Here is a 24,887-nt window from a genome sequence, read left to right on the forward strand (position 1 = left end):
CAGAGACAGATAATCTAGACTTTGACCTACTTTCTGGACAGTTGTCTACAGTTAAAGACTTCATGTTGACCTATAGATATCTGCTTGTTTTTTGGGTCATAAAATTGATCCTTTATAATTTATTTAAAAAATCATTTTTTTCCATTTGATATACACATATGTATTTTTAACCAGATTGTAATAATGTATTTTTAGATCCAGGATCTTATCATGTCCTTTAATGTCATTTTATGTCTACAAGTTTTGTATAGAGAGGACTACTTAATTACTAGCCAAGTTCAAATTTTTGGTAATTCCTTTTTTAGTCATATCTAATTTCATTCACAAGGTGAATCATAAATAGGTGGTAAAGAGCTACCTGTACTTGTATTTGTTTTAGATAAATAAATATCAGCTTTACAGGAGACACTGTTACTTTACAATAGTTATTTGAACAACACTTGTACAGATAAATCATATACAATAAATAATGTCTAATCAGAAGATCCAATGCTATGATGGACTGAAAATTTTGGTCAAATTAGACAAAAATATATCAGGGCTGTCAAGATTTCATGAAATAAATGCCTGAGATTTGGCAAAAGCTGTAAAGATCAAAGGAACATGTGCTTGGGAATGCATGAGCCTTGTGCACAATGTCTAAGACTTGACAGCTCTCATTTTGTTATCACAAGTTTAGTTAACATTGCCATAAATGGGCAATTAATCTGTCTGATTAATCTAAAAAATTTTGCAATTTTACTTATGCAAATGTTTCAGCACCTGAACAGGAAAATTTTTTACGATGTTTTTCCATAAATTTTTCTGCGAAATAAAAGACAGATCATTAGTCAAATACAGGTGTGTACAATTTGGATTACACATAAAAATTTACAAAATTTTAATCATTACATTTAAATGACGATTTCTTAAAACAAGTCTTACAAATTTTCTGTCAAAATAGCATGTAATTACTAGTGTACTCTCAGCTTTATCACTATGCTTATTCCAGAGGCTTTTCCCTTATTCAATAAGAAGGTCATTTAACTTGCATACCAACTTATATATGTCCTTGACAATACCAATCAACAAAATCACTTTTTCATAGCTTATCTTCCTTAAAAATATATATGCTAAGTGCCAATACAAATTCAAGGCCTACACGTATTCAACCTTCCAACATTTAGATTTTGACCCTATGGGACTAATTGCAGCTTTTTGAACTGAAAAAGTTGATATGATACCAAACTGTTACAGTAATGTATCATGAAGTCAAATGTTTGAGGAATGCATTGATACAAATTTTTAGTACTTCTATTCAGTAAGAGACCTAAGGGGACTTAGAATATGTTTTGTTGCATTTCTAAAGGCACTCATTATATAACAAGTCAGACTTTGTTGAGAAATCTGACATCTTTCTATGTCCTTGTATGAATATTCTATCTACATTCTGGTCTTTTAAGAAGTCATATGATTAATCAAGGCCAAGATTCCTTCATCTAATAGTGAATCCATGAGGAATTTATTTACTTTCTTCTTCTTTAAGAAATAAATCTGACTCTGTGAGTTTTCAGACTTGCACAAAGCAATTAGATATAGGAATAGGATATGTGCATTTAATCAGGTATCTATAGTTGCGGTTTTGGTTATGCATGAGACCTACAATATTAAAGTGCACCATAAATAAAGGTACTTTCCAAACTTGATTACATTTCATCTGAAGACCACATAATTTTAACTAAAGCATAAATCAAGTTCTATTTTCATTCTATTTCAATGAATTTGAAACATGCATCCGAAGTATGTAATTCAGTGGTTGTCATTTGTTGCTGCAGATGTAGGTCATATTTAGTTTATTGTACGTTATTTTATACATAAATCAGGCTATTAGTTTTCCCATTTGAATTGGTTTACAACTATACAGTATGGGTTTTGCTCACTTAAGAAGGCTGTAAGGTGACCTTAAGATGTAAATGTTTTACCGCTGAGAGTTGTCTCATTGGCCTTCATACCATATCTTCTTATTATCATTTGCATAAGCATACTTCAATGTGATATTTTCCACAAGTTTCTTGAATTTTTAATGGAGTGTTCAGGAGAATTAAATGTATTTACCAAAATCAAATTAACCAGTACATTGTTGTCCTGTCTTATTACTGATATTGTGAAGTGGTCCTGAAAATTCGACCTAACAGTACTGTCTAAAAATATTACACTTAAAGAACAGTAAAGACAATTAAAGTCAATAAAATACAGGAGAATTGAAGGAAAGTTCAATAAGACATCAACCCAACAACACAAATGAACCTAAATGTTAAAATCTATAGGTCAACATGTGGTCTTTACGGTCGAATACCAATCCATACATAACAAGATAGAACAACAAACTTGTAGGTCACCAATAGTGGACAGTAAGGTCAAAACAATACAGGAGATTGAGGGAAACATCAACAGGACATCAACCCAACAAGACAAATAGAAATCTATAGGTCAGTATGTGGTCTGAACAAATCCGTAAATTAACAAACTAATAAGTCGCCAAAAGTCTAGACAAGTTCAGTCCATATATCTTTTAAAAGATTACTGGACATTTAACAAAGTAGTTGACCTATCTAATAACATGGTGAACCTTGCAGTGGTCAAATTATTATTAAATACCTGAGGAAAGGTAAACAATATGTATTTACTTATGTGATAGGCATCTACAATGGACAAACAAACAATTTTATATTCGTCACCATTAAAAAGTTTGACCCCCAATTTGATCTTACATTATATACTACATGTACTATATGTTAAAATAGGCAATTATACCACATCTCTATCCTTATTGTTACATACTCTTTATCTTGGACACAAAAAAAAGTTGTTAATATTGATGCGGTTTGTTTAAGATATATAAATAGATTTATACTGTGGATTCATTTTTAACTGGTTGCGTGTTTATCTCAAATATATTGTAAAATAATTGTAAGCAACAAATAAAAGACATTTATAAGGTTTCATAACAAGTGAAAATGTGATATAGTTTTATATCAACTCAAGTTATTTAATTTCAATATAATAATATAAGAGCCTTCAGCGAGTTTATTAATTCTATATAAAATAAATAACCAGAATTAATATAAACGATATCCAATTCTCACAAGTTGTAAAACCTTTTTATTTCTTATGGTCAACACCACCATTGTGTTAAATTGTGTTCATCATCTTAACCATTGCAAGTCATCATGCATGTTCAAGACCAGGTTTATAACCATTGATGGTAGGCTGTTGATATACAGGTGTCATACCACCAATTAAAAGTCCCTATCTGTTCAACCAAATTTTACAATTTTCACAGCTTTCTAAATATTTTACCTTAAGTTTAACTTCATAGAAACCAGGTATATCCTGAATTGTACATGTATCAGCTTTCTACATGCCAATTTTCAACAGGTGTTTAAAATCATATAAAAAAGAAAAGGTCTTCCGAATAGAGGTACCACTAAAAATAACCCCTGGTTTTCTGGAAATCTTAAATTAGTATACTATGGGGTGCAGTAATCCTCAATTTTGAATGCAAACTCATAAACAAGTAAATTTTAGCTCAAAATGGTCTTAATATATTTCTCTTTCACCAAAAGTTTCATTTATGCCAATTTGTTGGTTAGTTTAAGTAAACAATGACATCAAATGCACTATTTTTTGTCCGAGTAGGCCTACTTTCACATACGTTCTAAATTTAAGGGCGTAATTGGTGGTATGACACCTAAAATGTATGAATCTATCAGCAATTAATCATTTATTCTCTACAAATAAATTTTGTAAATTTTATAATATCAAGATGCATCTCCTGATAAAGCAAACTTGATTTTATCATCAGACTTGCATTCAACAATATGGTTGCTCTCCCCCCCTCCAAATAAAACAAATAAAAATAAATAAAAATAAAAATAAAATTGACAAAATTATTGTAAGAAGATTGACTCATTTATATATCCATGATGTTATTTTGTTAAAATCAAATAAACATACTTAAAAAAAAATGTCAAGTGTGTGTGATCTGATTAATGTGTTACAAATGAGTGAGAGAGAAAAAAAAATCAGACAGGATATCTCATAGTTAATGGGTATAACTAATGGGTATAACTTTTAGGTGAAATCATAGAAATACTATATATAGTCCTCACACAGTATATTAATTTGAACCTCATACGGCAGATGTGAAGTTAATTAATAGGTGTGTCAATCCCTTTATATTCAATATAGGTGTTGCGATCTGACAACTAATTTTTCACCTTTTCTTCCATTACAAAAGGCTTATAATTAAATCATCAAACGTGATCACAATCAAGTCATGAATAAGTAGTACCTAGGGTTTTGACACAGGAAAGTTAACTATTACTCGGTCAAACCTTGAATTTAACACAAGACCAAAACCACATAAACATATGTCTCATTTTAACAAATGTATGAAATTGACAATTTTATGTAATGACAAAGATCCTGTATTACCTTGGTTAAAGCATGCCAAACTTACATAATAAAGAAGGCGGAAATTTGTTTTATTAAGTTACTTGGTTTTTTTTGTTAAGAAGAAACAATTTGACATGCAAGGTTACAAAAACCTGATACATCGTCACATGAACATGTATAGCAATTTCAAATTGTTCCTCATTAAGCATTTAGATTATAAATAAAATAATAATGAATTTTAAAAATATAAAAAGATGACATGAAATATGACGAGACACATCATCACAAAAACATTATACATGTACTGGAAAAACAGATTCATAACCCAGCTCCTCCTTGTTTTATACCTCCATATATTAACAAGAATAATTTGAATCTGAAACAATTTGGAATTCTGGAAAATTGATAAGAAATTAAATGTATGATGAAAACTTACCCAATAAAGGAGGGTTAGCCATGCACAGATGGCAAAGGGGGTTAGTAAGTTCATACTGAAATATCAGTGACAGTCTAAGAACCTTCGACATGCTCTCATGGCTAACCCTATTAAGTTCGGTTAGTTTTCATTTTACATTTCGTATCCAGTTTCCTGAATTCAATTGTCCTTTCAGTTTCAACAGCTACAGTTAGAGATATTGCTTCTACGCAATGCAGATAACTTTTCTGGAAATTTAAAGAATTAAATTAGAGTAAATATACATATTTTGATAGTTCCTAGGGCCTGTACTTTGCCAGGCTTTTATTTTCATTTAATGTTGAGGTCAGCTTGTCAGTGTGTTTTAATTAAGAGATTGCTTGTCAGCTTGTTTTAATTAAGAGATTAAGGGATAGGTATTAGATCATCGATGGGAAACAGCATGATGAGAGCAAGGGTGTAATTATAGAAACATCTGTATATAATTTTGAGAGAATGGTCAGTAGTTGCTTAAGCATTGCACTGTTAGCAGTCATATTTTTACTTGTGGAAAATTAATTCAGCCCACCCACCGTTCCCCAGCTACACCTTGAAAAAATTAAATAGTCATGATTTTAATGTTAAAAAATTTTTCATTATTGCTACTCATAACAATTTGAGTCTTTTTATTTGTTTTTAATTTCTGTTTAAACAAGTTTCTGGTTAATACATGGTTAAGTAGTACTGACAGATATATTCAAGATTTTATTGTAAAGAAAACAAAGTGCAGGAAAAATCACTTAGTCAGCAACTTAACAACACAAAAACACAGATGATGTCAAAGTTAACATACAACCTGCAACAATACACAAGGATCTATACCCTCTATATATAATATATTCAACTTTCAACTTAATGTCCAGTGTCTGAAAAGATCATTACAGGAGTGGGTCCAGGTAAGGGTGTAATGAAAAAAAATAAAAGAAAAAAAATATCGTCATCAGCTATTGAATATGGCAATTTATCATATTCAGTAAATAAACACATAATTTGATTTCTTTTTATATTAATTCCGAATCACAGAGACATTATTTTGGATTATGATATTAAAATAAATGACGATTACGCCATGAGAAATCAAAGTAAAATGGTTCTAATGAATCCACTCTAGTCTAACCATTCATTGAAAATGAGTCCGGCAGTGTCTCGGTGTTCATTTTAGAGTTTGCGTTAATGTACATTTATACTAGTAACATGACTGTATATTTGGTAATGCATTTTTACTTTCTTATATGGATAGCCTTTAGTTTCATAGTATCATATTGTTTCAATATCCATTAGTGAGTAACTATCATTGGACCTACATATTGCCATCAGGTTGAACCACCATACATTGTATATATTCATGTACCATATACCACCTATCGGAACTAGACAGTGACATGATTGCTTTAATTTAGTACTCTTCTACAATAACGTCAATTTTTCATATTCAATCATGTATTCCACATTAAAGCCTACAATATTTGAACGAAAGAACTTTATACTTCAGTGTTTGCTTGTCTTGTATCATATGTGTCCTTCAAAGAAACCAGAACCTAATCTAGAATAGAGAGATATCTATTGGTCTGGCTTCTTCATAGTTTGATGCTATATTGTTGAAACACAGGAGCTTCTGAGCTTCCCCATGGACCATCTACCAGGGCAACTGTAATTACACCTACGGTTCCATAAAATCTTGGCCTAAGACTATTGAAATGTTTAGTAACGATTTATACCGTAGTATTTGGAATTTCTTGTTAATCAGGTCTTCTGTTTAGATCCATCAAATCATTTAAATATACCATAGACAATTATGGAGAGAATTCAGAATAAAAAAATGCCAAACCCTGACACTTTTTAACTAAAAAAAACATGCTCAAAGTGATGATGCAGCAGGAACTGTTACAATAGTGCATTTCATATTTATTTTATGTTTTGGCAATAATAAGGTCAAAAATATATTTCACCTCATTCGCTCCGCGAAAGATTTAATTCTCCACCCCCTCTTTCAAATATCATGGAAGCGCCCCTGCATTTGATGTGAATAAATTAAGGGTAAGCACACACAGATTTTCTAAGAAATGTAGTTAAAACCAAATTCCCTAATAAATGACATGAACTTCAAATTGTTACTAGAAACAGGAGGCTCATGTTGGGGAAATACATATAAGAGAATGAATGATTGAACAAACCTAACAATGGTATTAAAAAGATTGACTGATGGGTTTCTAAAATAAAATATGTTTGCGTCATATACACTTCAACATCAATAAATACATACTGAGGAAAACCACAAAGTTGAAGGTGGGATGACCATGTAGTATTTATACAACATAAAATGATTTGGTTGTCAATTTTTAAAGCTACCATATTAAGATTTATTACGAAAAATATGGATGAAAAATTAACTGGTAAGTAAAATAATTATTTGCATCTTGTACCAAGTTCTAGATTTCAAATTTTCATTTAGTAATTAAATTCAAACTTCATTTTTTTATTGACCACTATTCAGCTATCTTTTATACAAAAAGACGTGAATTAATGATGTACAAAGTTCATAACAGAATCTGTTTAAAATAAATTTCCTATGTCAATATAAAAGGAAGAAAATGTGGTATCAATGCCTATTAGACAAATATCCACGAATGACCATATAATGCAGATGTTACCAAGTAAGTGCTAGTAGTCAACAAGAAACCTAACTCATACCCTATAGTAAACTTTTAAAAAAGTCCATAAAATGACGAAACGTTGAAAACTTTAAACCAGAAAACCAATTCAAATGAAAACACCAATGAAATCTGTGTTAACCTGATGGCAAAATATGAAGAACATTCCATTTAATTTAGAGCTGAGAAAACTGTGACAGAAACTTTGTGTTAAAGGATAGGACAATGCTCTCTGTTTCTTTCTGTTTGTGAATACCTTTTCATGAGCATTGGGTCCTGAGGCAATGAAAGAACCTTTTAAATTCAAGATGCAAAACAGAGTAGGGTCAATTTCAGTGTATTTGTTTCAATCAGAGAATCAAAATCTAAAAGCTGTCAAAACCTACTTGAAATTATAATTTAAGAGTCAATATACTGTAAACCAACTTATTTTAGTGGATACTTTATTTTGCGTTTGACGATTTCTAGTCCACTTTGTGGCTATTTAATTTCACGATTTTCTTATATACTTGATGTAGTTTGATTAGTAAAGATCCAAGTTATACATATTATCGAAGTTTTATATTCACGTTATTTTTCTACTCACGAATGTCGTGAATATCAATAGCGTGCCAAAAAAAGTTGGTTTACAGTAGACCAGAAACTGTTTAACAATAATGTCAAGTTATTTTTGACAAATGAAAAGCTGATAACAAGGAAACCACATGTTAATCATATATAAAGAGTCTGAGAAAAATCAGTAATGGATTAATGAAAAATACGCATTTCACCTACATAATTAACCTCCCCTAACTATATGTGATTCATTAAATCTATGGTTTCTTGCATTTACTTACAAAAGTAAATATCAAAAAGAGTGTAGCATAAATACTTGATACAAAAAGTTTTCTTTTTCAGAGCTTCAAACAAGATGCCTAGTATATTGCTTCTTATTAGTGACATGGCTACAACTGACTATGATATTAGCCGCTGACTGTCCAGTGAAAGAGTGTACATGTCATGACCGGAATTCTCCCAAAGATGAGAGAATTATAGACTGTCGAGATAAAGACCTATTATCAGTTCCAGCGATCTTTTCTTCTGATGAAATATTCAAAGAACTGACGTTCAGCAGTGAAAACAAAAGATGCAGGGACATTATCCCTTCAACATGCAGTAACAGAATTATTCAAATTGCCAAAAATACTTTTGCAGGACTTAAAGTGCGTAAACTTGACTTCAGTACAAATTACGTACTTTTAGTGCCTAGTGATGCATTCAGGGGACTGGAGACATATTTGACTGAACTTATCTTAGAAGGTGATGATAGAAGCAGTGTTCCCTTTTCTTCCCTAGCTCAGTTGACTAACCTTAAGTCATTAACTATAGAACATTACGCTCTAATTAATAAAGGTATCCTTTCATTTCCACAACGCTTTCCACATCTAGAAACTCTTGTGCTAGATACACTTCAAATGCAGTATATAGCATCACGTTCTGTTGTGGGCAAATTTCCAAAATTGAAAAGATTAGAGATATTAGGGAATCCAGACTTTACACAATTCCCCCTTGGTGCTTTAAGACTTCTTACTTCATTGGAACAAATCCGTTTCATAAGAAACGGCATTTCAACATTTCAACAACATGCAGGAAACGCACTGAAATCACTTCATAATTTAACCGAACTGGATCTGTCGGAAAACAGGTTAAATGTACTACAATTTGGATGCTTTAATCACATACAACAACGATTAAAGTATTTAGATCTTCATTCCAATGTGTTAAATGGAAACAGATTGTTGACTCTGACAGAAGGTACCTGGCCAAACCTAGAAACGTTAGTATTAGACAAAAATCCTCTAGGAACGAGAGGAATTCCAAGAAATCTATTCAAAAACATGCCTAATCTGAAATATCTCCATCTCGTGAAAACTCAGCTCATTCAAATAGAACATAATGACTTCATAGGATTGTCCAATCTTCATTTTCTTGATTTATCTGGTAACAAAATCATGCATATAGATTCTGGAACCTTCATCCATACACCAAATTTAAAGAAACTTGAACTATGTTCTCTAAAAAGATCAAATTATAAACTTAACTTTACTGCAGAAACTGCACAGGGACTTCAAAATTTGCAAAGTATCAATTTACAAAAAATTCAACTCTGGCCACAATCATTCTGGAATTCTTTGAGAGTCATGACTAGTTTAAATGACATTAAGCTTGTAGATAATGGACTGTCAAATATTCAAGATTTAGCATTCCAGTATAATACACAGTTGGATAGACTAGAGATCAGTAGCAATGGTCTTACTGAAGTAACACAAGCTCAAATTGATGGCTTAGGTGGCAGTCTAAAATTACTAGATTTATCTAGTAATTTTATTTCTTTAATCGATAAATGTGTTATTGAAGAACTTCCATTCTTAGATACGTTAAAACTGAAAAATAATCCTTTGCATTGTGACTGTAAACTTAAAGCACTGAAAGAATGGACAAAAGTTAAACAGGCTTCAAATGAATATTTTGAATATTCTCTGAATGCTGAATGTAGAACTCCTAAAAATTTAAGGAACAAACCACTAACAAGATTGTCAGAAAACCTTCTTGTTTGTCCAAATGCTATACAACAGATTCAGTGCCACAATTTCAGTACACCTACCTTGGTCAAACCCAGATTTAGAATTGTTAAGAAAGGAATGGCTTTAGGTAATCAACACATTGAAGCAGTTCCACAACTTCACTATATCTATCTCAACCAGACACAGAATTAGAAATGTTTAGAAGAGATGGCTAAAGGATATACATATGACAATCCAGCCTAATTTTCATCCATTTTGATTTCAAAATTTACTAGACTGAAAGAGTGAAAGCAGAAGATTCTAGCCACTTGACTCCCCTCTGAATCTGCAATTGTAAACAACAATAGTACCAGAGACTATCAGCTGCAATAAAATTTTACTTATCAAAACAGTCTAAGTAAAAAACAATTTTCTAGAATTTCGGCTAACAAGAAACCAGTTTCAAAGGCTGCACACTGTAAACCAACTAATTTTCGTGAGCAATTTATTTTTCACAAATTTAAATTGTCGTGAATATGTAACTTGAACTTCTCCAGATATAACTACATCAAGTAAATGAGAAAATCACGAAGTTAAATCGCAGCGAAGTGGACTAGAAAGGGCTAAACGTGAAATAAATAGACACGAAAATAAGTTGGTTTACAGTTTCATACATAAATCAAAAACCTCAATCAATAATTGATTCAGCAATAAGGCTTAACCAAGTTTAGATTCATCCAAAGAAAAGTCTGCATCGAAGAACAGTAATCAACTAAGTTGCTGCCATATGATTATCTGGCATAAATATTGTGTCTGTGTGTACTGGAATCAAATAAGGCAGCAACCATTTGATTTTCTGGGGGGGGCTATGGTTTTTTTTGGAAAAAAAAGTTTGTTTCCAGTTTTTGGAGAAAAAAATAATTTGTTTTTGATTCTGAGAAAAAAAAAATTGTTTGTTTCACCCTCAGCTGCCACTATGTGTAATGCTAATATTGAAATAAAAAAATTGTTTTCGACTTGTCGCGAAAAAAATAGATTGTTTTTCGCCGCAGGCGAAAAAAAAAGTTTGCACAGAAAAAAAAACCATAGCCCCCCCCCCCAGAAAATCAAATGGTTGCTGCCTAAGTATAGTCTGCACTGAAGAACTAAGTTGCCATCAAGTTGCCATGTCTGATTATATGGATTTTATGCATGCTTTATATGTGTACTTGTTTGTGTATCCTGACTGGGAGCTCTTTGTTGGGGCTTTCATTGGATAAAACAGTTGCCATTATAGTGTGTTCAGCATGAGTTCTGAAACTGAGTGCATAAACTGTTTTTGTATATAAGTAATAAAGAATTGAATAAGATGAACTTTGTTAACAATGATTTTCAATTCCTAACTTATACCCCCAACAATTTGTAGTTTTTCTAAATACATATAATGTAAATCAGATCATTATCCCATAATCATTTTTTGGTTGTACTTATAAAAAATTTATCTATCTACCTACCTTTCAACTGAAAACAAGTTGGAGTAAAAATACACAAAATGTCTTGCTATAGAAAGGCTACAAATGTAACCCTATGTCAGACATAGAGATTAATACATGGACTTTTCTATATCAGCCTGGGTATCATCCCGAGACTCCCATATCAGCCCGAGACAGAGTCGAGGTACTGATTTGGTCGAGGGATGATACCCAGGCTGATATGGAAAAGGCCATGCATTAATCGCTTTATCATATACTTCCGACAATAGTTTTGTGTAAGGCAAATAAACAAATGCAATAACTAAAACAGTCAAAAACTTTATAAAGAAGTTAAATTATGAATCAAATATACTATACTTGTTTTACCTATTATGTTTCATTAAATTGTTATAATTGGATTTTTTCCCCTCTTTTCTGCAGAACTTAAATATGTGATAAAAAGATTATAACATGTCTTTTCCATATTGGCCCTGGTATCATCCCTCGACCCATATTGGCCCTCGTCTAAAGCCTCGAGTTAAGAAGTTCAGAATTATAGACTAGTAAACTTAAAGGAGACATCTGTAATTTATTGATTCTCATTTTATAAATACCGGTAGCCCTTTTCACAAAAAATCTTAAGTGTAAAATTTATCGTAAGTCTAAAATATTCCTTTACAATTCAACTAAATATTTTTATCGTAAGATTAATTTTACACTTAAGATTTTTTGTGAAAAGGGCTACTGTACATTAGCTTGTGCAGCTGTATATTATAAAATAGTATATGTTCTGGTTATTTAACTGGATAGAATAATGCCATCTGTTACTCGACAATCGTTTAATAAACATGTGACCGAACTATGAACCACACAAAATCTAGTAAATAAGGACAATATGAAATGAAGGAACTGCAGGATTTGTTGTTTGGTTATCATAACCAAAACCTTACATATGTTGACCAACATTCTTGAAAAGGGTCAGTTTAGTTTTATCTAAATGCATTTACAAAACTGTTATATTAAAATCAATACTGCTCTGGTAAAACAGCTGGTCTCAGATGAATTTATCCTACATTTACCGAGTTCAATCTGAACAAATTTGGTTTCAAGAACTTATGTTTTTTAAATCAACCAATAGATAATGGAAGATGTGGTATGAGTGCCAATGAGACAACTCTCAATCCAAGTCACAACTTATTAAAGTAAACCATTAAAGGTCAAGGTACGGTCTTCAACACATAGCCTTGATAAATATTACTGAACAGCACTGACCAATTGCAAGATATCTGTTATATTGTTTTTGCAAAAAATCATTGTCAGTAAAATGAGTCCTCATTGGTCATGTTATTTATAATGCATCTCAACATCTCCTACACAAATCACTTGAGCATTTCCCATCTTCAATAGAGGTTAAAGTACCACTAGATCAATCCATTTATATGCAAAAAAAAACTATTCACCTTCTTTACTTTAATGTTTATAAAACTACTCTACAACAGGATCATCAGTTCATGTGTTAGTTCCCCTCATTTGAATTCAATGCTTTTGAAAATCAAAACAAAGAAGATGTGGTATGATACACAATGAAATAACTATCCAGTAAGTTCAAATGAAGTGGATGTAAGCAATTAAATGCAACCATTCAGCTAGTGGACACAAAAAAAAATAAAAAAAAAATAGCCAAATGATGAAAAGAAAATATGAAATGACAGATGTACCCACACAAGAGACAGATTATTCGGTCTACCATTCAGCCTTCAACAAAATTTTCCTTTTCATTACTGTTAAGTTATAAGTGAAACAAAACCTAGATAACATTTCAGCAAGTAAGTCCTAAAAGTAAGTTAACTTATAACTATCAATTCAGACATGAATACACAAACAACTATAAGTCACCATACAGCTTCAACAATGAGCAAAACCCTTTTAAAGTATAGTATTAAATCTGTAAAGGATTCATTTAGGATGAAATGTAAAACCATACAAAAGAAGAATTGTCTATGCTTAAACAATGAACAAAAATAAAATCTGACAGATCGTAACAAAAAAATGTTGATTTTTCATGACAATAAGGTTCTCCATGATCATTGGCCTAAGCCCTGCTAAAGACATGTAGTAAAAGACCTGTTACATAACAAATTTCTTACACATGTCAATTGGCATAAAAAAATTGACAACCTTTCTGCATCCTCTGTTTCCCCCTACAGTGTCACTACTATCAAATCTGTGCTATGCAAAGATATCAACTCCCATCATAGTGATACTTTCATATGACTTATACCTCCTATGAAGAGAATAACTGAAGTTATCGAAGCTGAAACAATTCAACCTTACAGGAAATAGTTCATATATATCTTATCATTTTTCCCCAAAATTAACCACATACTTTTTTTTGTGAGCAAAAACTTGAACGTGAAAATTTCCATTATACAATGTATAGTCATTGAGGACAATCAATCCTTAATGATCTCATCCTCTTAGAGTCAACTGAATAGCATGATCATCATATATGGTACCAACTATTAATTCTGTTTTATAATATACAATGGAATGGAAAAGGAAACTACTTTAATAAAATGCAGCTGCATCTTATTTATGATTTGAATATAAAGTGCATTTTGTAACTGATACATACTAGTACTAGGAAAAAACACTCAAGCTCTTAAAAATAAAACGTACATGATTTACAATTATTGAACTAAAATTAAATTATTTACGTAGAAGTTAACTACAGGAAAACCACAAAGTTCGGCGAGGTGATCTGATGACAATGTAAAATTTTTGCTAAAGAAATAAGTTTGACAAGATAACACAAGATGAAACATTAAATGCATTAAATATGAATATATCATACCACAAGGTATACCGATGAGCAAGTAATATGCATTTACATATTTACAAAATGTATCAAAAGATTACAGGTAAGATATACATAATTTTAACGACTTATTTTACAAATTCATTTCCACTTTTTACATGAATTTGCTGCAGGCTTTTTTTAAAACATGAAATTAAAAAAAAAAATCATGAAAAAATCTTCCATAAACTAAGAAAGACTTAAACTTTCACAGCTGTTGTTTCTGTTTTGTATCAACTATGGGCTATATATAGTGAGGTTTCTATAATGAGGGTTTTGAATACATCAGGAAAGGTCTAGGCTGCTGTGGTGGTGCCAGGGGGAAATGTAGTAAGATCTAGTAATACATAAATGGTAATATTTGTTCAATTCAAAAACAAGGTGATGGTCATGTCTAAAGAGATGTGATTGCACCAATTAAAATAAACAAAACTATACAAAAGTTAAAAAAAAGATCAATTATGAAAACAAATTATGGTTTGGCTAGCACCAGTGCTCTTTTTTTTGTTGTCCTCAGATTTAAGTTTATAGAACAAAATATATCTACTTTGGTGTTGATGGGGTTAACAGTTTAAAATTCTACCACACAACTGCAGTTCTTTTTGCTAGGCAAGATTCCAATATTAAAAGCCATCTCATTTTGCATGAAATATTTGCCACTGGTCATCAAGCAAATTTTACAGTAAAGGAAGAACTGAGATTTTTTTACAATTTATGGTCACTCAGTCCAAATTTCAACATTTGATAGTAGGTGTATATAATAATTGCATGAACAAAAGTTTATTATTAAAGTATGTTTTGCAAAAAATAAACTGTTCAATTTAAGTATCAATGTCCATATATATAAATAATTTGCCAAAAAAATTACATATAAATAAAAGTGCTTATATCAAATATTCTTAATTACATTATTTCACAAAATTATTGATAACGTTCATTGTCCTACTAGTTTTTCCTTGGATCATCAGGGATATATATTTTTATTTAATATATTTTTACCATTTTATCATTTATTATCATTTTAAGCTATAATTTTAGCACATGATTAATATGTGGAAGAGTTTGCTGAACTTAATTTTTACACAGATTAATTATTAAGAATACAATTTGTGGTTTTCTTATGACAAATGTTTTCCAACTGTTTAGATTAGACAGTGATTGTGTGTAGCAAAAATTTTGTTAAAGATTTCATGTTTGACCAAAATATCAAAAAAACATTTTTTTTGTATTACACATAGTGCTTAAACGATCTTCTCCTAGATATTCAGAAAATAATTGCACGCATTTTTTTTTTAAAAACATTAAAAGAGTTAATTGCTTTTTTAACTTGGTTAATAATGATATTTTTATAATTTCTAAAATAATGAAATTGATGTTAGACAAAAAAAAACCCAACTATATATGCATCAATTTATCAAAAATAAGTAGCTCATAAAAAATTAAAGATTAAAAAGAAATCCTTCTCATTGATGTCAGTTCATTATTAAGTTGAAAAGATTTTTTATTCAACTTATATATTGAAAAAAAAAGTTTTTATCCCAACAAAAAAACTAACTACCTTTTAGTCAGTGGTAACAATTACAGTAATAGGTTAATACATGTTTGACAATATTACATAAGTTTATCTGTATCTAATCCCTTAGGCATGACTTTTAACATCAATGGTCATTTCATTGTTCACAAAAGGTGAAAATTATCAATTTAATACGAATTATCATTTCTATACAAATAATGAAAAGTAACATATTAACGTTATTGTTGAATATTTACATTTTCAATAAATCCTTTTTTCAATGGAACGGTGATAACGACTCTTATTGAGTAGGTTAAGGCCCTTTCTATTGATCCTATGTCAACATTTTTACCTGTTAAAGTAAGCATTGTGATTGGTTAGGTGGCAGCCATTAGAGATACCTGACTCACCTGGTTATTTTTACCTGTGTAAAGGTGTGTGACGTTGAAATTGATTAAGAACAAAAACAAAAGTTTAGACTTGCTTTCTAAGACAAAATGAGATAAGCAAATGTAACAATTAACTGGGAAATGTACCAAAGAACATCTGTGACATAGTGAAACCAACATCATCGAAAGGACTTTGATGTTTACCTGCTGATTATTTGTAAACAAATTATACAGGTAAGAAGGTGCACACTCATTTTATAATGAATATATCTATGGTGACATCTTCATTTCCAGAGCTGTGGTCGACAATTATGTCTTGATCTGTCTAAATTGACACTTTTTGGTCTTCAATTATGGAATCAAATCCTTTCAGAGGGAAATCAGATGATAGTGTGAATGTCTTTCAGATGAAAACTTATAAAAAAAAATGTTCACCTAAGTGGAAAAAGCAATATAAAAACAAACATAAAACTGTATCCCTAGTGTAAAACTTTACTTTTTTTCTTTAAAGTTGATCTTTTATGTGCATTTTTGTAGAATACCTTACATATTATCACTATAATGTTAGGGCAAATTCACCTGGCTCTTAGCCTAAATCAAATGTTTTATTTCTTTATATTCTATTCATATCATTCTTTATGTACTATTCATCACTATTCATTCTACTATGGTGAAAAAAATGGATATTTATCTTACAATCATAAAGTTTAACAAAATGAAGGATTTTAAGGCTAAATTTTCCAAAAAAATGAATTGATTGTTGGTTGCTTAACATCCATTGGCAAATATTTCATGCATGTTCAGGACGAAAAAATGAATAAAAACAAAGGATTAGCATGTATAAATAAAGGATTAGCTTAAGATAATTGTTGACGACTTTCCATCCCAATTTTCGTGGTAAATCAGCTGATTTCCTGGGACAATAAAAGTACATTTTAGTTATCCTAGAAATAAAAAAAAACATGCATATATACAGATCACGGAGATATCCCATTAAAGCTACGTGATCAGACAAAACATGAAGATCCTTGTAAGATAGTGAAAACAATGGCATGTTAAATTGTTACGAAATCAGTCATGTCTGTTATTATACCTCTGGCTAATTCATCATGTATATGCTATATACAATATACAACTACATAAAAATTTATTTATTGAGTAATTCATTACAGGCTAATAACTTACACCTTAGTCAAAAATTATTCATAAGTTAGAAATAAAGTGACATACTTTTTCCATTAAAATATTTTCATATTTATGTTTCAATATTTTTACCCAAAATACATTGAAAAACTGTTTGTGTTTTCAAGCAAACATGTACATGTACATTAATTCATATTTTATTTTTTTACTTAAACTATAACGTTTTCAGGATATGACAAACTCCAGATAAACATCAAATTAAAATGTTTTTTTCTAAATCATTAAAGAAAAAAATTTGATTGAACAACTCATGAAAAAACTGAAAAAAACAGGATATAAAAATCATAAAACAAATTGTCAATAGCAGGACAACTTGAAAATTTTGTATATCATCTAATTTGCCTTTTCTATTGTCAATCAATTGATAAAAATTTACTTCCTATAAACTTCAAGGGTATTAACATGATTCCACTTTAACATAAAAATTCCATGCATATGATCTTTTAATTAAAAAAGACTGATCATGAGGATATTTTATTATATAACTATGAAATAATTTTATTTTGTTTATTTCTACTTATATCATCAAAAAGCAAATAATTTTGAAGTTCAGTTTGATGGTAACAGACAAACTTGGTTAAGATTGTGTTTTACATAATGTTTCATGTAAACTTTCGAACCTACAATAATGTGTAACACTTATACTCCCTGTAGAATGAAAACCAAAAGTAAATGAGCAATGTACACTGATTTTTCAGGCATTGCAATATCACTTCAAAGTGGTGATCACTGTTGTGTCACTGTAAGATTACAATAATCTCTTTTATGTTAGTTTTGGATTACAATACCATAAAAAAGACCCCCTTCCCTATTATATTTGTTGTATTGAATGATCATTGTACAATATACCATTATACCTTGGACAATAACCTTGGCTTTCTGACATTTTACAGTAAAACAAAAAAAATATTCTGATCATCTTTTATTTTGTTTTTCTTTTCAGACCTACACAAACAATGGGAGGATACAGAATATACATAACAATATTAGTGATATGGATGCAAATGACTATGGTACAAGGAAACTGTCCAATAGCTGAGTGTACTTGTCTTGATGGACAGCCTCCTTCTAACGAAAGGATTATAGATTGTCGTGAAAAAAGTTTATTAAGTGTGCCCGCCATAAATACTACTGATGAAATATTTCAAGAGCTAACACTCAGCAATGCTCCTGAATCCAATTGCAGAGGATCTAGTCCACAAGCAAAATGTAACAGAATTCTACATATTTCAAGTAACACATTTGCTGGGCTGAAAGTAAGAAAAATTGACTTCAGTCAAAATTACCTAGGATCAGTAGCGAATGATTCATTTAGTGGGTTGGAACAATATCTGACGGAACTCATTTTAGAGGGTGATGATGTAAACCGTGTTCCATTCTATTCATTGACAACACTGACGAAACTTAAGTCATTGACACTTGAGCATTTCACTCTAGATAATAATGGCATTTCTTTCTTTCCACAAGAATTTACAGATCTGGAAACATTAGTCTTACATACACTTCAGATGCAATTTATATCACAAAGTTCTGTTACAGACAAATTAAGGAATCTGAAGAGATTAGAGATACTTGATAATCCAGACTTTACATCATTTCCTGTTAGTGCTATACGACAACTTACAACATTAGAACATATTCGTTTTGTAAAAAATGGTATTTCAACCTTTCAATATACTGCAAATGCTTTCGAATCACTTAATAAACTGATTGAATTGGATTTATCACACAATTTTATAAGTACCTTGCAATCTGGGTGTTTCGACTATTTATATGACAAATTGGAATATCTTGGTCTTCATCTAAATAATCTGAATGGACAAAGTTTGGCCACTCTAAAAGAGAAGACTTGGACAAAACTTCAACAATTAATATTGGACAGTAATCCAATTAATTCCATTGAAGAAACTACAAATTTGTTCAAAACTATGCCACATCTGGCAAATTTAAATTTACAACAAACCCAACTTACTCGAATTGGACAAAATGACTTTGTAGGCTTGTCAAACCTGCAATTTCTTCATTTATCTGGGAATGATATCACACATATTGATCCTGGAACCTTTAATAACACACCAAGTTTAAAGGAACTCTATTTAGATTCCGTTGGCAAATCAGATGATAAATTGAGCTTTTCCAAAGATACTGCAGAAGGACTTCAGAACTTGCTACGAATAGACTTTAAACTGTCTCACATAGAACCAATTGCATTCTGGGATTCATTGAAAGTAATGACTAATTTACAACACATATATCTAGAAAATAATGGACTTTCAAACATTCCAGACTTAACATTTCAATATCATACACAAATGGAGAGTTTAGAGATAGCAAATAATGAATTAACTGAACTGACACAAGCACAAATTCATGGTTTAGGAAACACTCTCACATCTCTGCAACTAACTGGGAATAATATAAAACTTATCGATAAATGTGTCATTGAAGAACTTTCCATGTTAGAGAATTTATACTTGGACCAGAATCCTATGCATTGTGACTGCAAACTGACAAAGTTATATGAGTGGGCAAAACTACAGGAAAGTAGTAATAGTATTTTTGGATATATTCTAAAAGCTGTCTGCAGTACTCCGCAAAATCTTAACACTAGACTTCTAACTACTTTATCACCCAGTGACCTTGTTTGTCAACCAGGTACGCAACCAACTCAGTGTCAGACATTCACAACATCAACAACAAGTACAACTACGCCATCTACAACTACTGTTCCTTTACCAGTCATTTCTCTTTCAGTCGATGGACGTAACGAACATTATGTATCCTTATCTTGGACTGTTCAAAATATAGACCAGTTGTCCAAATTTTTCATAACCCATCAACAGCTTGGAACTAGTGAATCAAATGACCCAACAGAGGTTGATTCAAACCAAAGGCAATGGACATTGCCTTTAGATTATCATAAAGACTATTCAATCTGCATCAAAGCAAAAACAACTGACAACAGAGTTACTGTTCCTGACTGTGAGAATTCATTAGGTGGTATTAAGTCAACATTTGCACCAACTGCGAGCCCTTCCACAGGATTAGGTTCTGGAGAAATTGCTGCGATTGGAGCAGGTTGTGCAATAGTTCTTATTCTCATTGTAGTGATCCTTTTCTTCCTAATAAGGTATCAAACACGGCCAAAATATAAAGACACACCTCCTGTTCACTTTACTGCATTTGCTGCAAGACCGACAACTGGATATGATTCAAAACGTTTCTCAAAACCAAAGAAACCTCAAGCAAATGGTGATCTTATAGTAAGTGCTATTTCGTCAGGCAAGACTGGTGAACCGTCCAGTCCGAACAGTCGCCATTCGGCAGGAAGTTATCAATATCTTAATGAAAATCAAATTAATATACAACCCCATCTGAACAATGGTAAAGGAGCTAGTGGTACATCACCGCCAGGTTACTACCAGATAACTAACAAACCAAAACATGCTGCACCACAAGGATATCTAAATGACCCTCGTATGAAACAAAGAGAGAATCAAGGATATTTGAAAGATTCTGACTTAAAGGAAAACAGAAATTTGAGAGATTCATCATCCAATAAACCTCGATATGATAAAACACCAGGACAACTTAAGGGTCAAGCGCCACAGCCTCACTCTTACGTTAATGACCATCAAGGGTCACCACCAAGTGTTTATACTAATGACATTAAAGATAGGCCGCTTCCTAAACCAAGGACTAAACATTATGAAAATAATAACACTGCCGGATTCTTAAATCATGGATTTGATATAGACAGTCCAACACACAGTCCAACAGACAGTCCGTCAGACCATTATCATGAAATTACTCCAGAAACTGAAATATGAAAATCTGGGATAATATAGTGCTATTAATCGGAGTCATCTACCTGGATTATAATGTGATATCATGTTCAGTGTTAGAATGTGACATTCATAAACAGGAAGGATTTTTATGATATCACGTGCCTATGCTCTTTCTGAAAAAAGACTGATCTGGTACCAGTATTATACATGGTCAAAAGGACAAGGCCATTCTCATGCAAAGAACATATTAATTTAATAAGAGAACGATTGTAAGAAAAGAGAATGAGCTCATGCCTTTAAAAAGGCTCAAAACAATTTTGACTGATTGTGATACAACGATATCAGTGTACACGTAGATCTGTCCATTCTTCTCATGAATAACTGTTATAAAGAACGAAGTATAGATAATATTTATTTTATGAGGAATAATTTATAGTAAGTATATGATATAAACCAAAATGTACTAGTTTCATATCATACATCATAAAGTGTAGTAACTTTGAGTGTTTTATTTACTGAATTAGTAAGGTGTACTATAACTGGAATAATTTTATGTATGGAATGGTATATCTAAGAACATTATAATTTATAATACATTTAGGTCAAAATAATATAACCAAGGGAGATCATAAATGGATAACAATTTTATCTCCTATGAAATTCACAGATTATCATGAACAGAATATGGAAAGAATTTAAGTGAAAATACATTCTTGTCATAGTAACATTTGATTTTGACTCCCTTCCATCTATGCTCATTTTCTTGAACCTGTTATAGTGGTCTTCTGCTAGTGTACTTTCCCCAAATGCAAAAGACCATGCGTTGATTTTGGACCACTTATAAAATTGACTTTCAAAGCACACATTTCTACATAGAACACTGATTCGAAAATATAAGCAAAGACCCGTCAGCTTAGAGTCAGCAAAATGTGATTAAGAAAGGAAAATGTCCCTATGTGTATCTTAAGAACTAGCACATTAACAGTGTACACATTTGTGTACAGATCTGTCTACACATTTTACATTAACATGTTACTTGTTAACCAACTTCTTGAGACATATGCATTCCTTCATTTTAATACACCTGTATTTTGACTTTGAGGTTTAAAGTAAACCAATTTCTTTAAACAAACATGTTCCGTTATTTGAACTATCAGTGCATGTCTGTACAAATTCCTATGCAATATTACACATCTCTTTTATGTATGCCAACAAACGTAGATAAAAATAAACACCTTATGGTTATATGCATTTAAAAGGGTACATCTATACCATACTAGTCTTTAACTTATTTGTGTTCTATGGAAACTTTTGTTTACAAACTATGTGATAAGTTCTATAAGCTTATAAACTTATAACCTTCATGTGTCTAAGCCATTTTGTTTTTTTAAACCTAAGTTAACTTTAAGATGGTTTTTTTTATCATTTTGGCTCTTCCCTTTCTTCCTTTCTGTGTTTTAATTTAAATTTCTTTTTCAATTTTTTTTGTTTCAATTTCTTATGAAAGAAAGATATGAAAATTATGAGAAGGTTTTAGAATAATTTACTAATTAACATCAATTTGAAGACAAACTTTTAAAAGTAATTTTACAAACCAGATTTCATGAAATGAGTTTGAGTTTGCACCGTTATTGTACACTTTCAAAATTTGTCAAAATTTCAACATTATTTTCATTTAATTCATTTGTTGTGTATATTGTTTAATGTCTTTCTTTTGTTTGTTGTTGTACATTTCCATATATCTATTTCACTTCATAAATTACATCTATGTGTTGTTTTATCATAATATGCTCAGTGAAAAAGACGTTTCACAATAGTTGTTAAAGAGTTATGAATTATGTTGTTTTAATATTTCAATACAAAATTTTGTATATATCACTCATAACTTTCAAATTTTTATTGATGTTTATTGCATTTTGTATCAGAATTATATTAACCACAAATCAATAGTAACGTTTATCAGTCATGTGCCATAAAATATGTGTAGGCGTTTATTGATCAGTATTGTGTATTGGCTAATGTAAACATGATGAGTAATACACTTGTTAACATCTCTTGTTAAAGTAAAACCACTTTTATAAATTTCAACATATTTAAAAAAAAATATCGTAAATAGGATACAAATTAAATTTTCGTGAAAATATTTTGATTTCAGAAAAACAAAATGGAGGAAGTAAATTAGATAAATTTAAAATATATTCAATTCAAAACAACATGAATGAAAATCCGGAAAAGTTATCTTTAGTGATTGTAATACTACTTAATTTTCTTATTTTCAAGTTCCTATTACCTTAATTGGAAACAAAAGATAATCTCACAGATCAACAAAAATCCCTAGTTCTAATACATTGGACCTATGCACACCTCAACTCAGGAATTTTTACAAACTATGATCAGGCACTTGATTTTATGAAATTTTTGTATAGGTTGTCACATATCAGAGTCCTGTTTTCAATGAATAGGGAACATCATGAACTAGTTCTAAACTTGACAAATTTTCATGATAAATTCAAAAAATAATGTTTCAATAGTTTGTTTTCTGAGGATTGTAGGAGAGGGGGATACAATGCTGAGTGAATTTATCAAGTGAACTATTACAAATATGTAAGACACTGTCTGATATAAACAATGTTGTTCATTGTTTACATTGTATATTATAGAACCCCTGATGTGATAAACAATTCACTGATGTAGAAAAGTGCCTTCATGTGTATTTTTTCAGGCATTTTTTATACATCTTTTCAATAAACACATTTATTTTTGTTAGTTGAGATATTAATATTTTTCAACATTACATTAAAGATCACCAACATGTACAAATACTCTATGTTTAAAAGTTTAAAAGTAGAAAAAGAAGAAATTCAAATTAACTTTCAATTTAGCTTTACCAAGGGTCTTCTTGGAGAAAACTCAAAATACATACTCATTAACTGTGTTCGTCATGTTTAAATGATTTTTTCCTTTGCTCTCTTTAAAAGACATTTTTCTCTAAGCATAATCAAATTGACATATTATTTGTACATAATCACGACTAGTGCTAGATTTACATATCAAGGATACTAAATAGTTATATTGTTAAAAATATTGTATAGATTTTTCCAGATGTATATATTTATGTCAACATAATATATTATTATATGAATATTAAATTTTTATGAATCAATATTAGTTTAATAGCTTTCTTATCAACTATGCAATGGTCAGTATTATATAACTACAGCATATCAAACTAGAGGCTCAAAAGACACTGTTGCTCACCTGGGTATGTGCATAATCAACAAAGGACACACTCCAACATTGCAGACAATAAAATTGAGAATGGAAATGGGGAATGTGCCAAAGAGACAACAACCCGACCTTAGAAAAAAACAACAGCAGAAGGTCACCAACAGGTCTTCAATGTAGCGAGAAATTCCCGCACCCGGAGGCGTCCTTCAACTGGCCCCTAAACAAATATATACTAGTTCAGTGATAATGAACGCCATACTAATTTCCAAATTGTACACAAGAAACTAAAATTAAAATAATACAAGACTAACAAATGCCAGAGGCTCCTGACTTGGGACAGGCGCAAAAATGCGGCGGGGTTAAACATGTTTGT

General features: G+C 30.9%; 2 protein-coding genes across 3 annotated transcripts in view; one reads left to right on the forward strand and one right to left on the reverse strand.

Annotated features, from left to right (window-relative positions):
* Positions 1-24,887, reverse strand: part of LOC139514271 (autophagy-related protein 2 homolog B-like) — an 87,180-nt gene that overhangs the window by 35,224 nt on the left and 27,069 nt on the right. The gene's annotated exons all lie outside the window — the stretch shown is intronic.
* Positions 7,155-24,449, forward strand: LOC139518159 (chaoptin-like). Its single transcript, XM_071309852.1, has 4 exons — positions 7,155-7,284; positions 8,440-10,295; positions 18,197-18,240; positions 18,442-24,449. The coding sequence occupies exons 1-4, from the start codon at positions 7,212-7,214 to the stop codon at positions 21,326-21,328; spliced, it is 4,860 nt and encodes a 1,619-aa protein (XP_071165953.1). The 5' UTR covers positions 7,155-7,211; the 3' UTR covers positions 21,329-24,449.

Source organism: Mytilus edulis, chromosome 3, assembly GCF_963676685.1.
Source record: "Mytilus edulis chromosome 3, xbMytEdul2.2, whole genome shotgun sequence".
In the NCBI taxonomy this organism is placed as follows: Eukaryota; Metazoa; Mollusca; class Bivalvia; order Mytilida; family Mytilidae; genus Mytilus; species Mytilus edulis.

Coding starts and splice junctions, on each gene's coding strand:
- LOC139518159 (XM_071309852.1), top strand. CDS start 7,212: ATGATTTGGTTGTCAATTTTTAAAGCTACCATATTAAGATTTATTACG. Junction 7,285..8,439: donor TATGGATGAAAAATTAACTG/GTAAGTAAAATA, acceptor TTTCTTTTTCAG/AGCTTCAAACAAGATGCCTA. Junction 10,296..18,196: donor ATCTCAACCAGACACAGAAT/TAGAAATGTTTA, acceptor CTGATTTTTCAG/GCATTGCAATATCACTTCAA.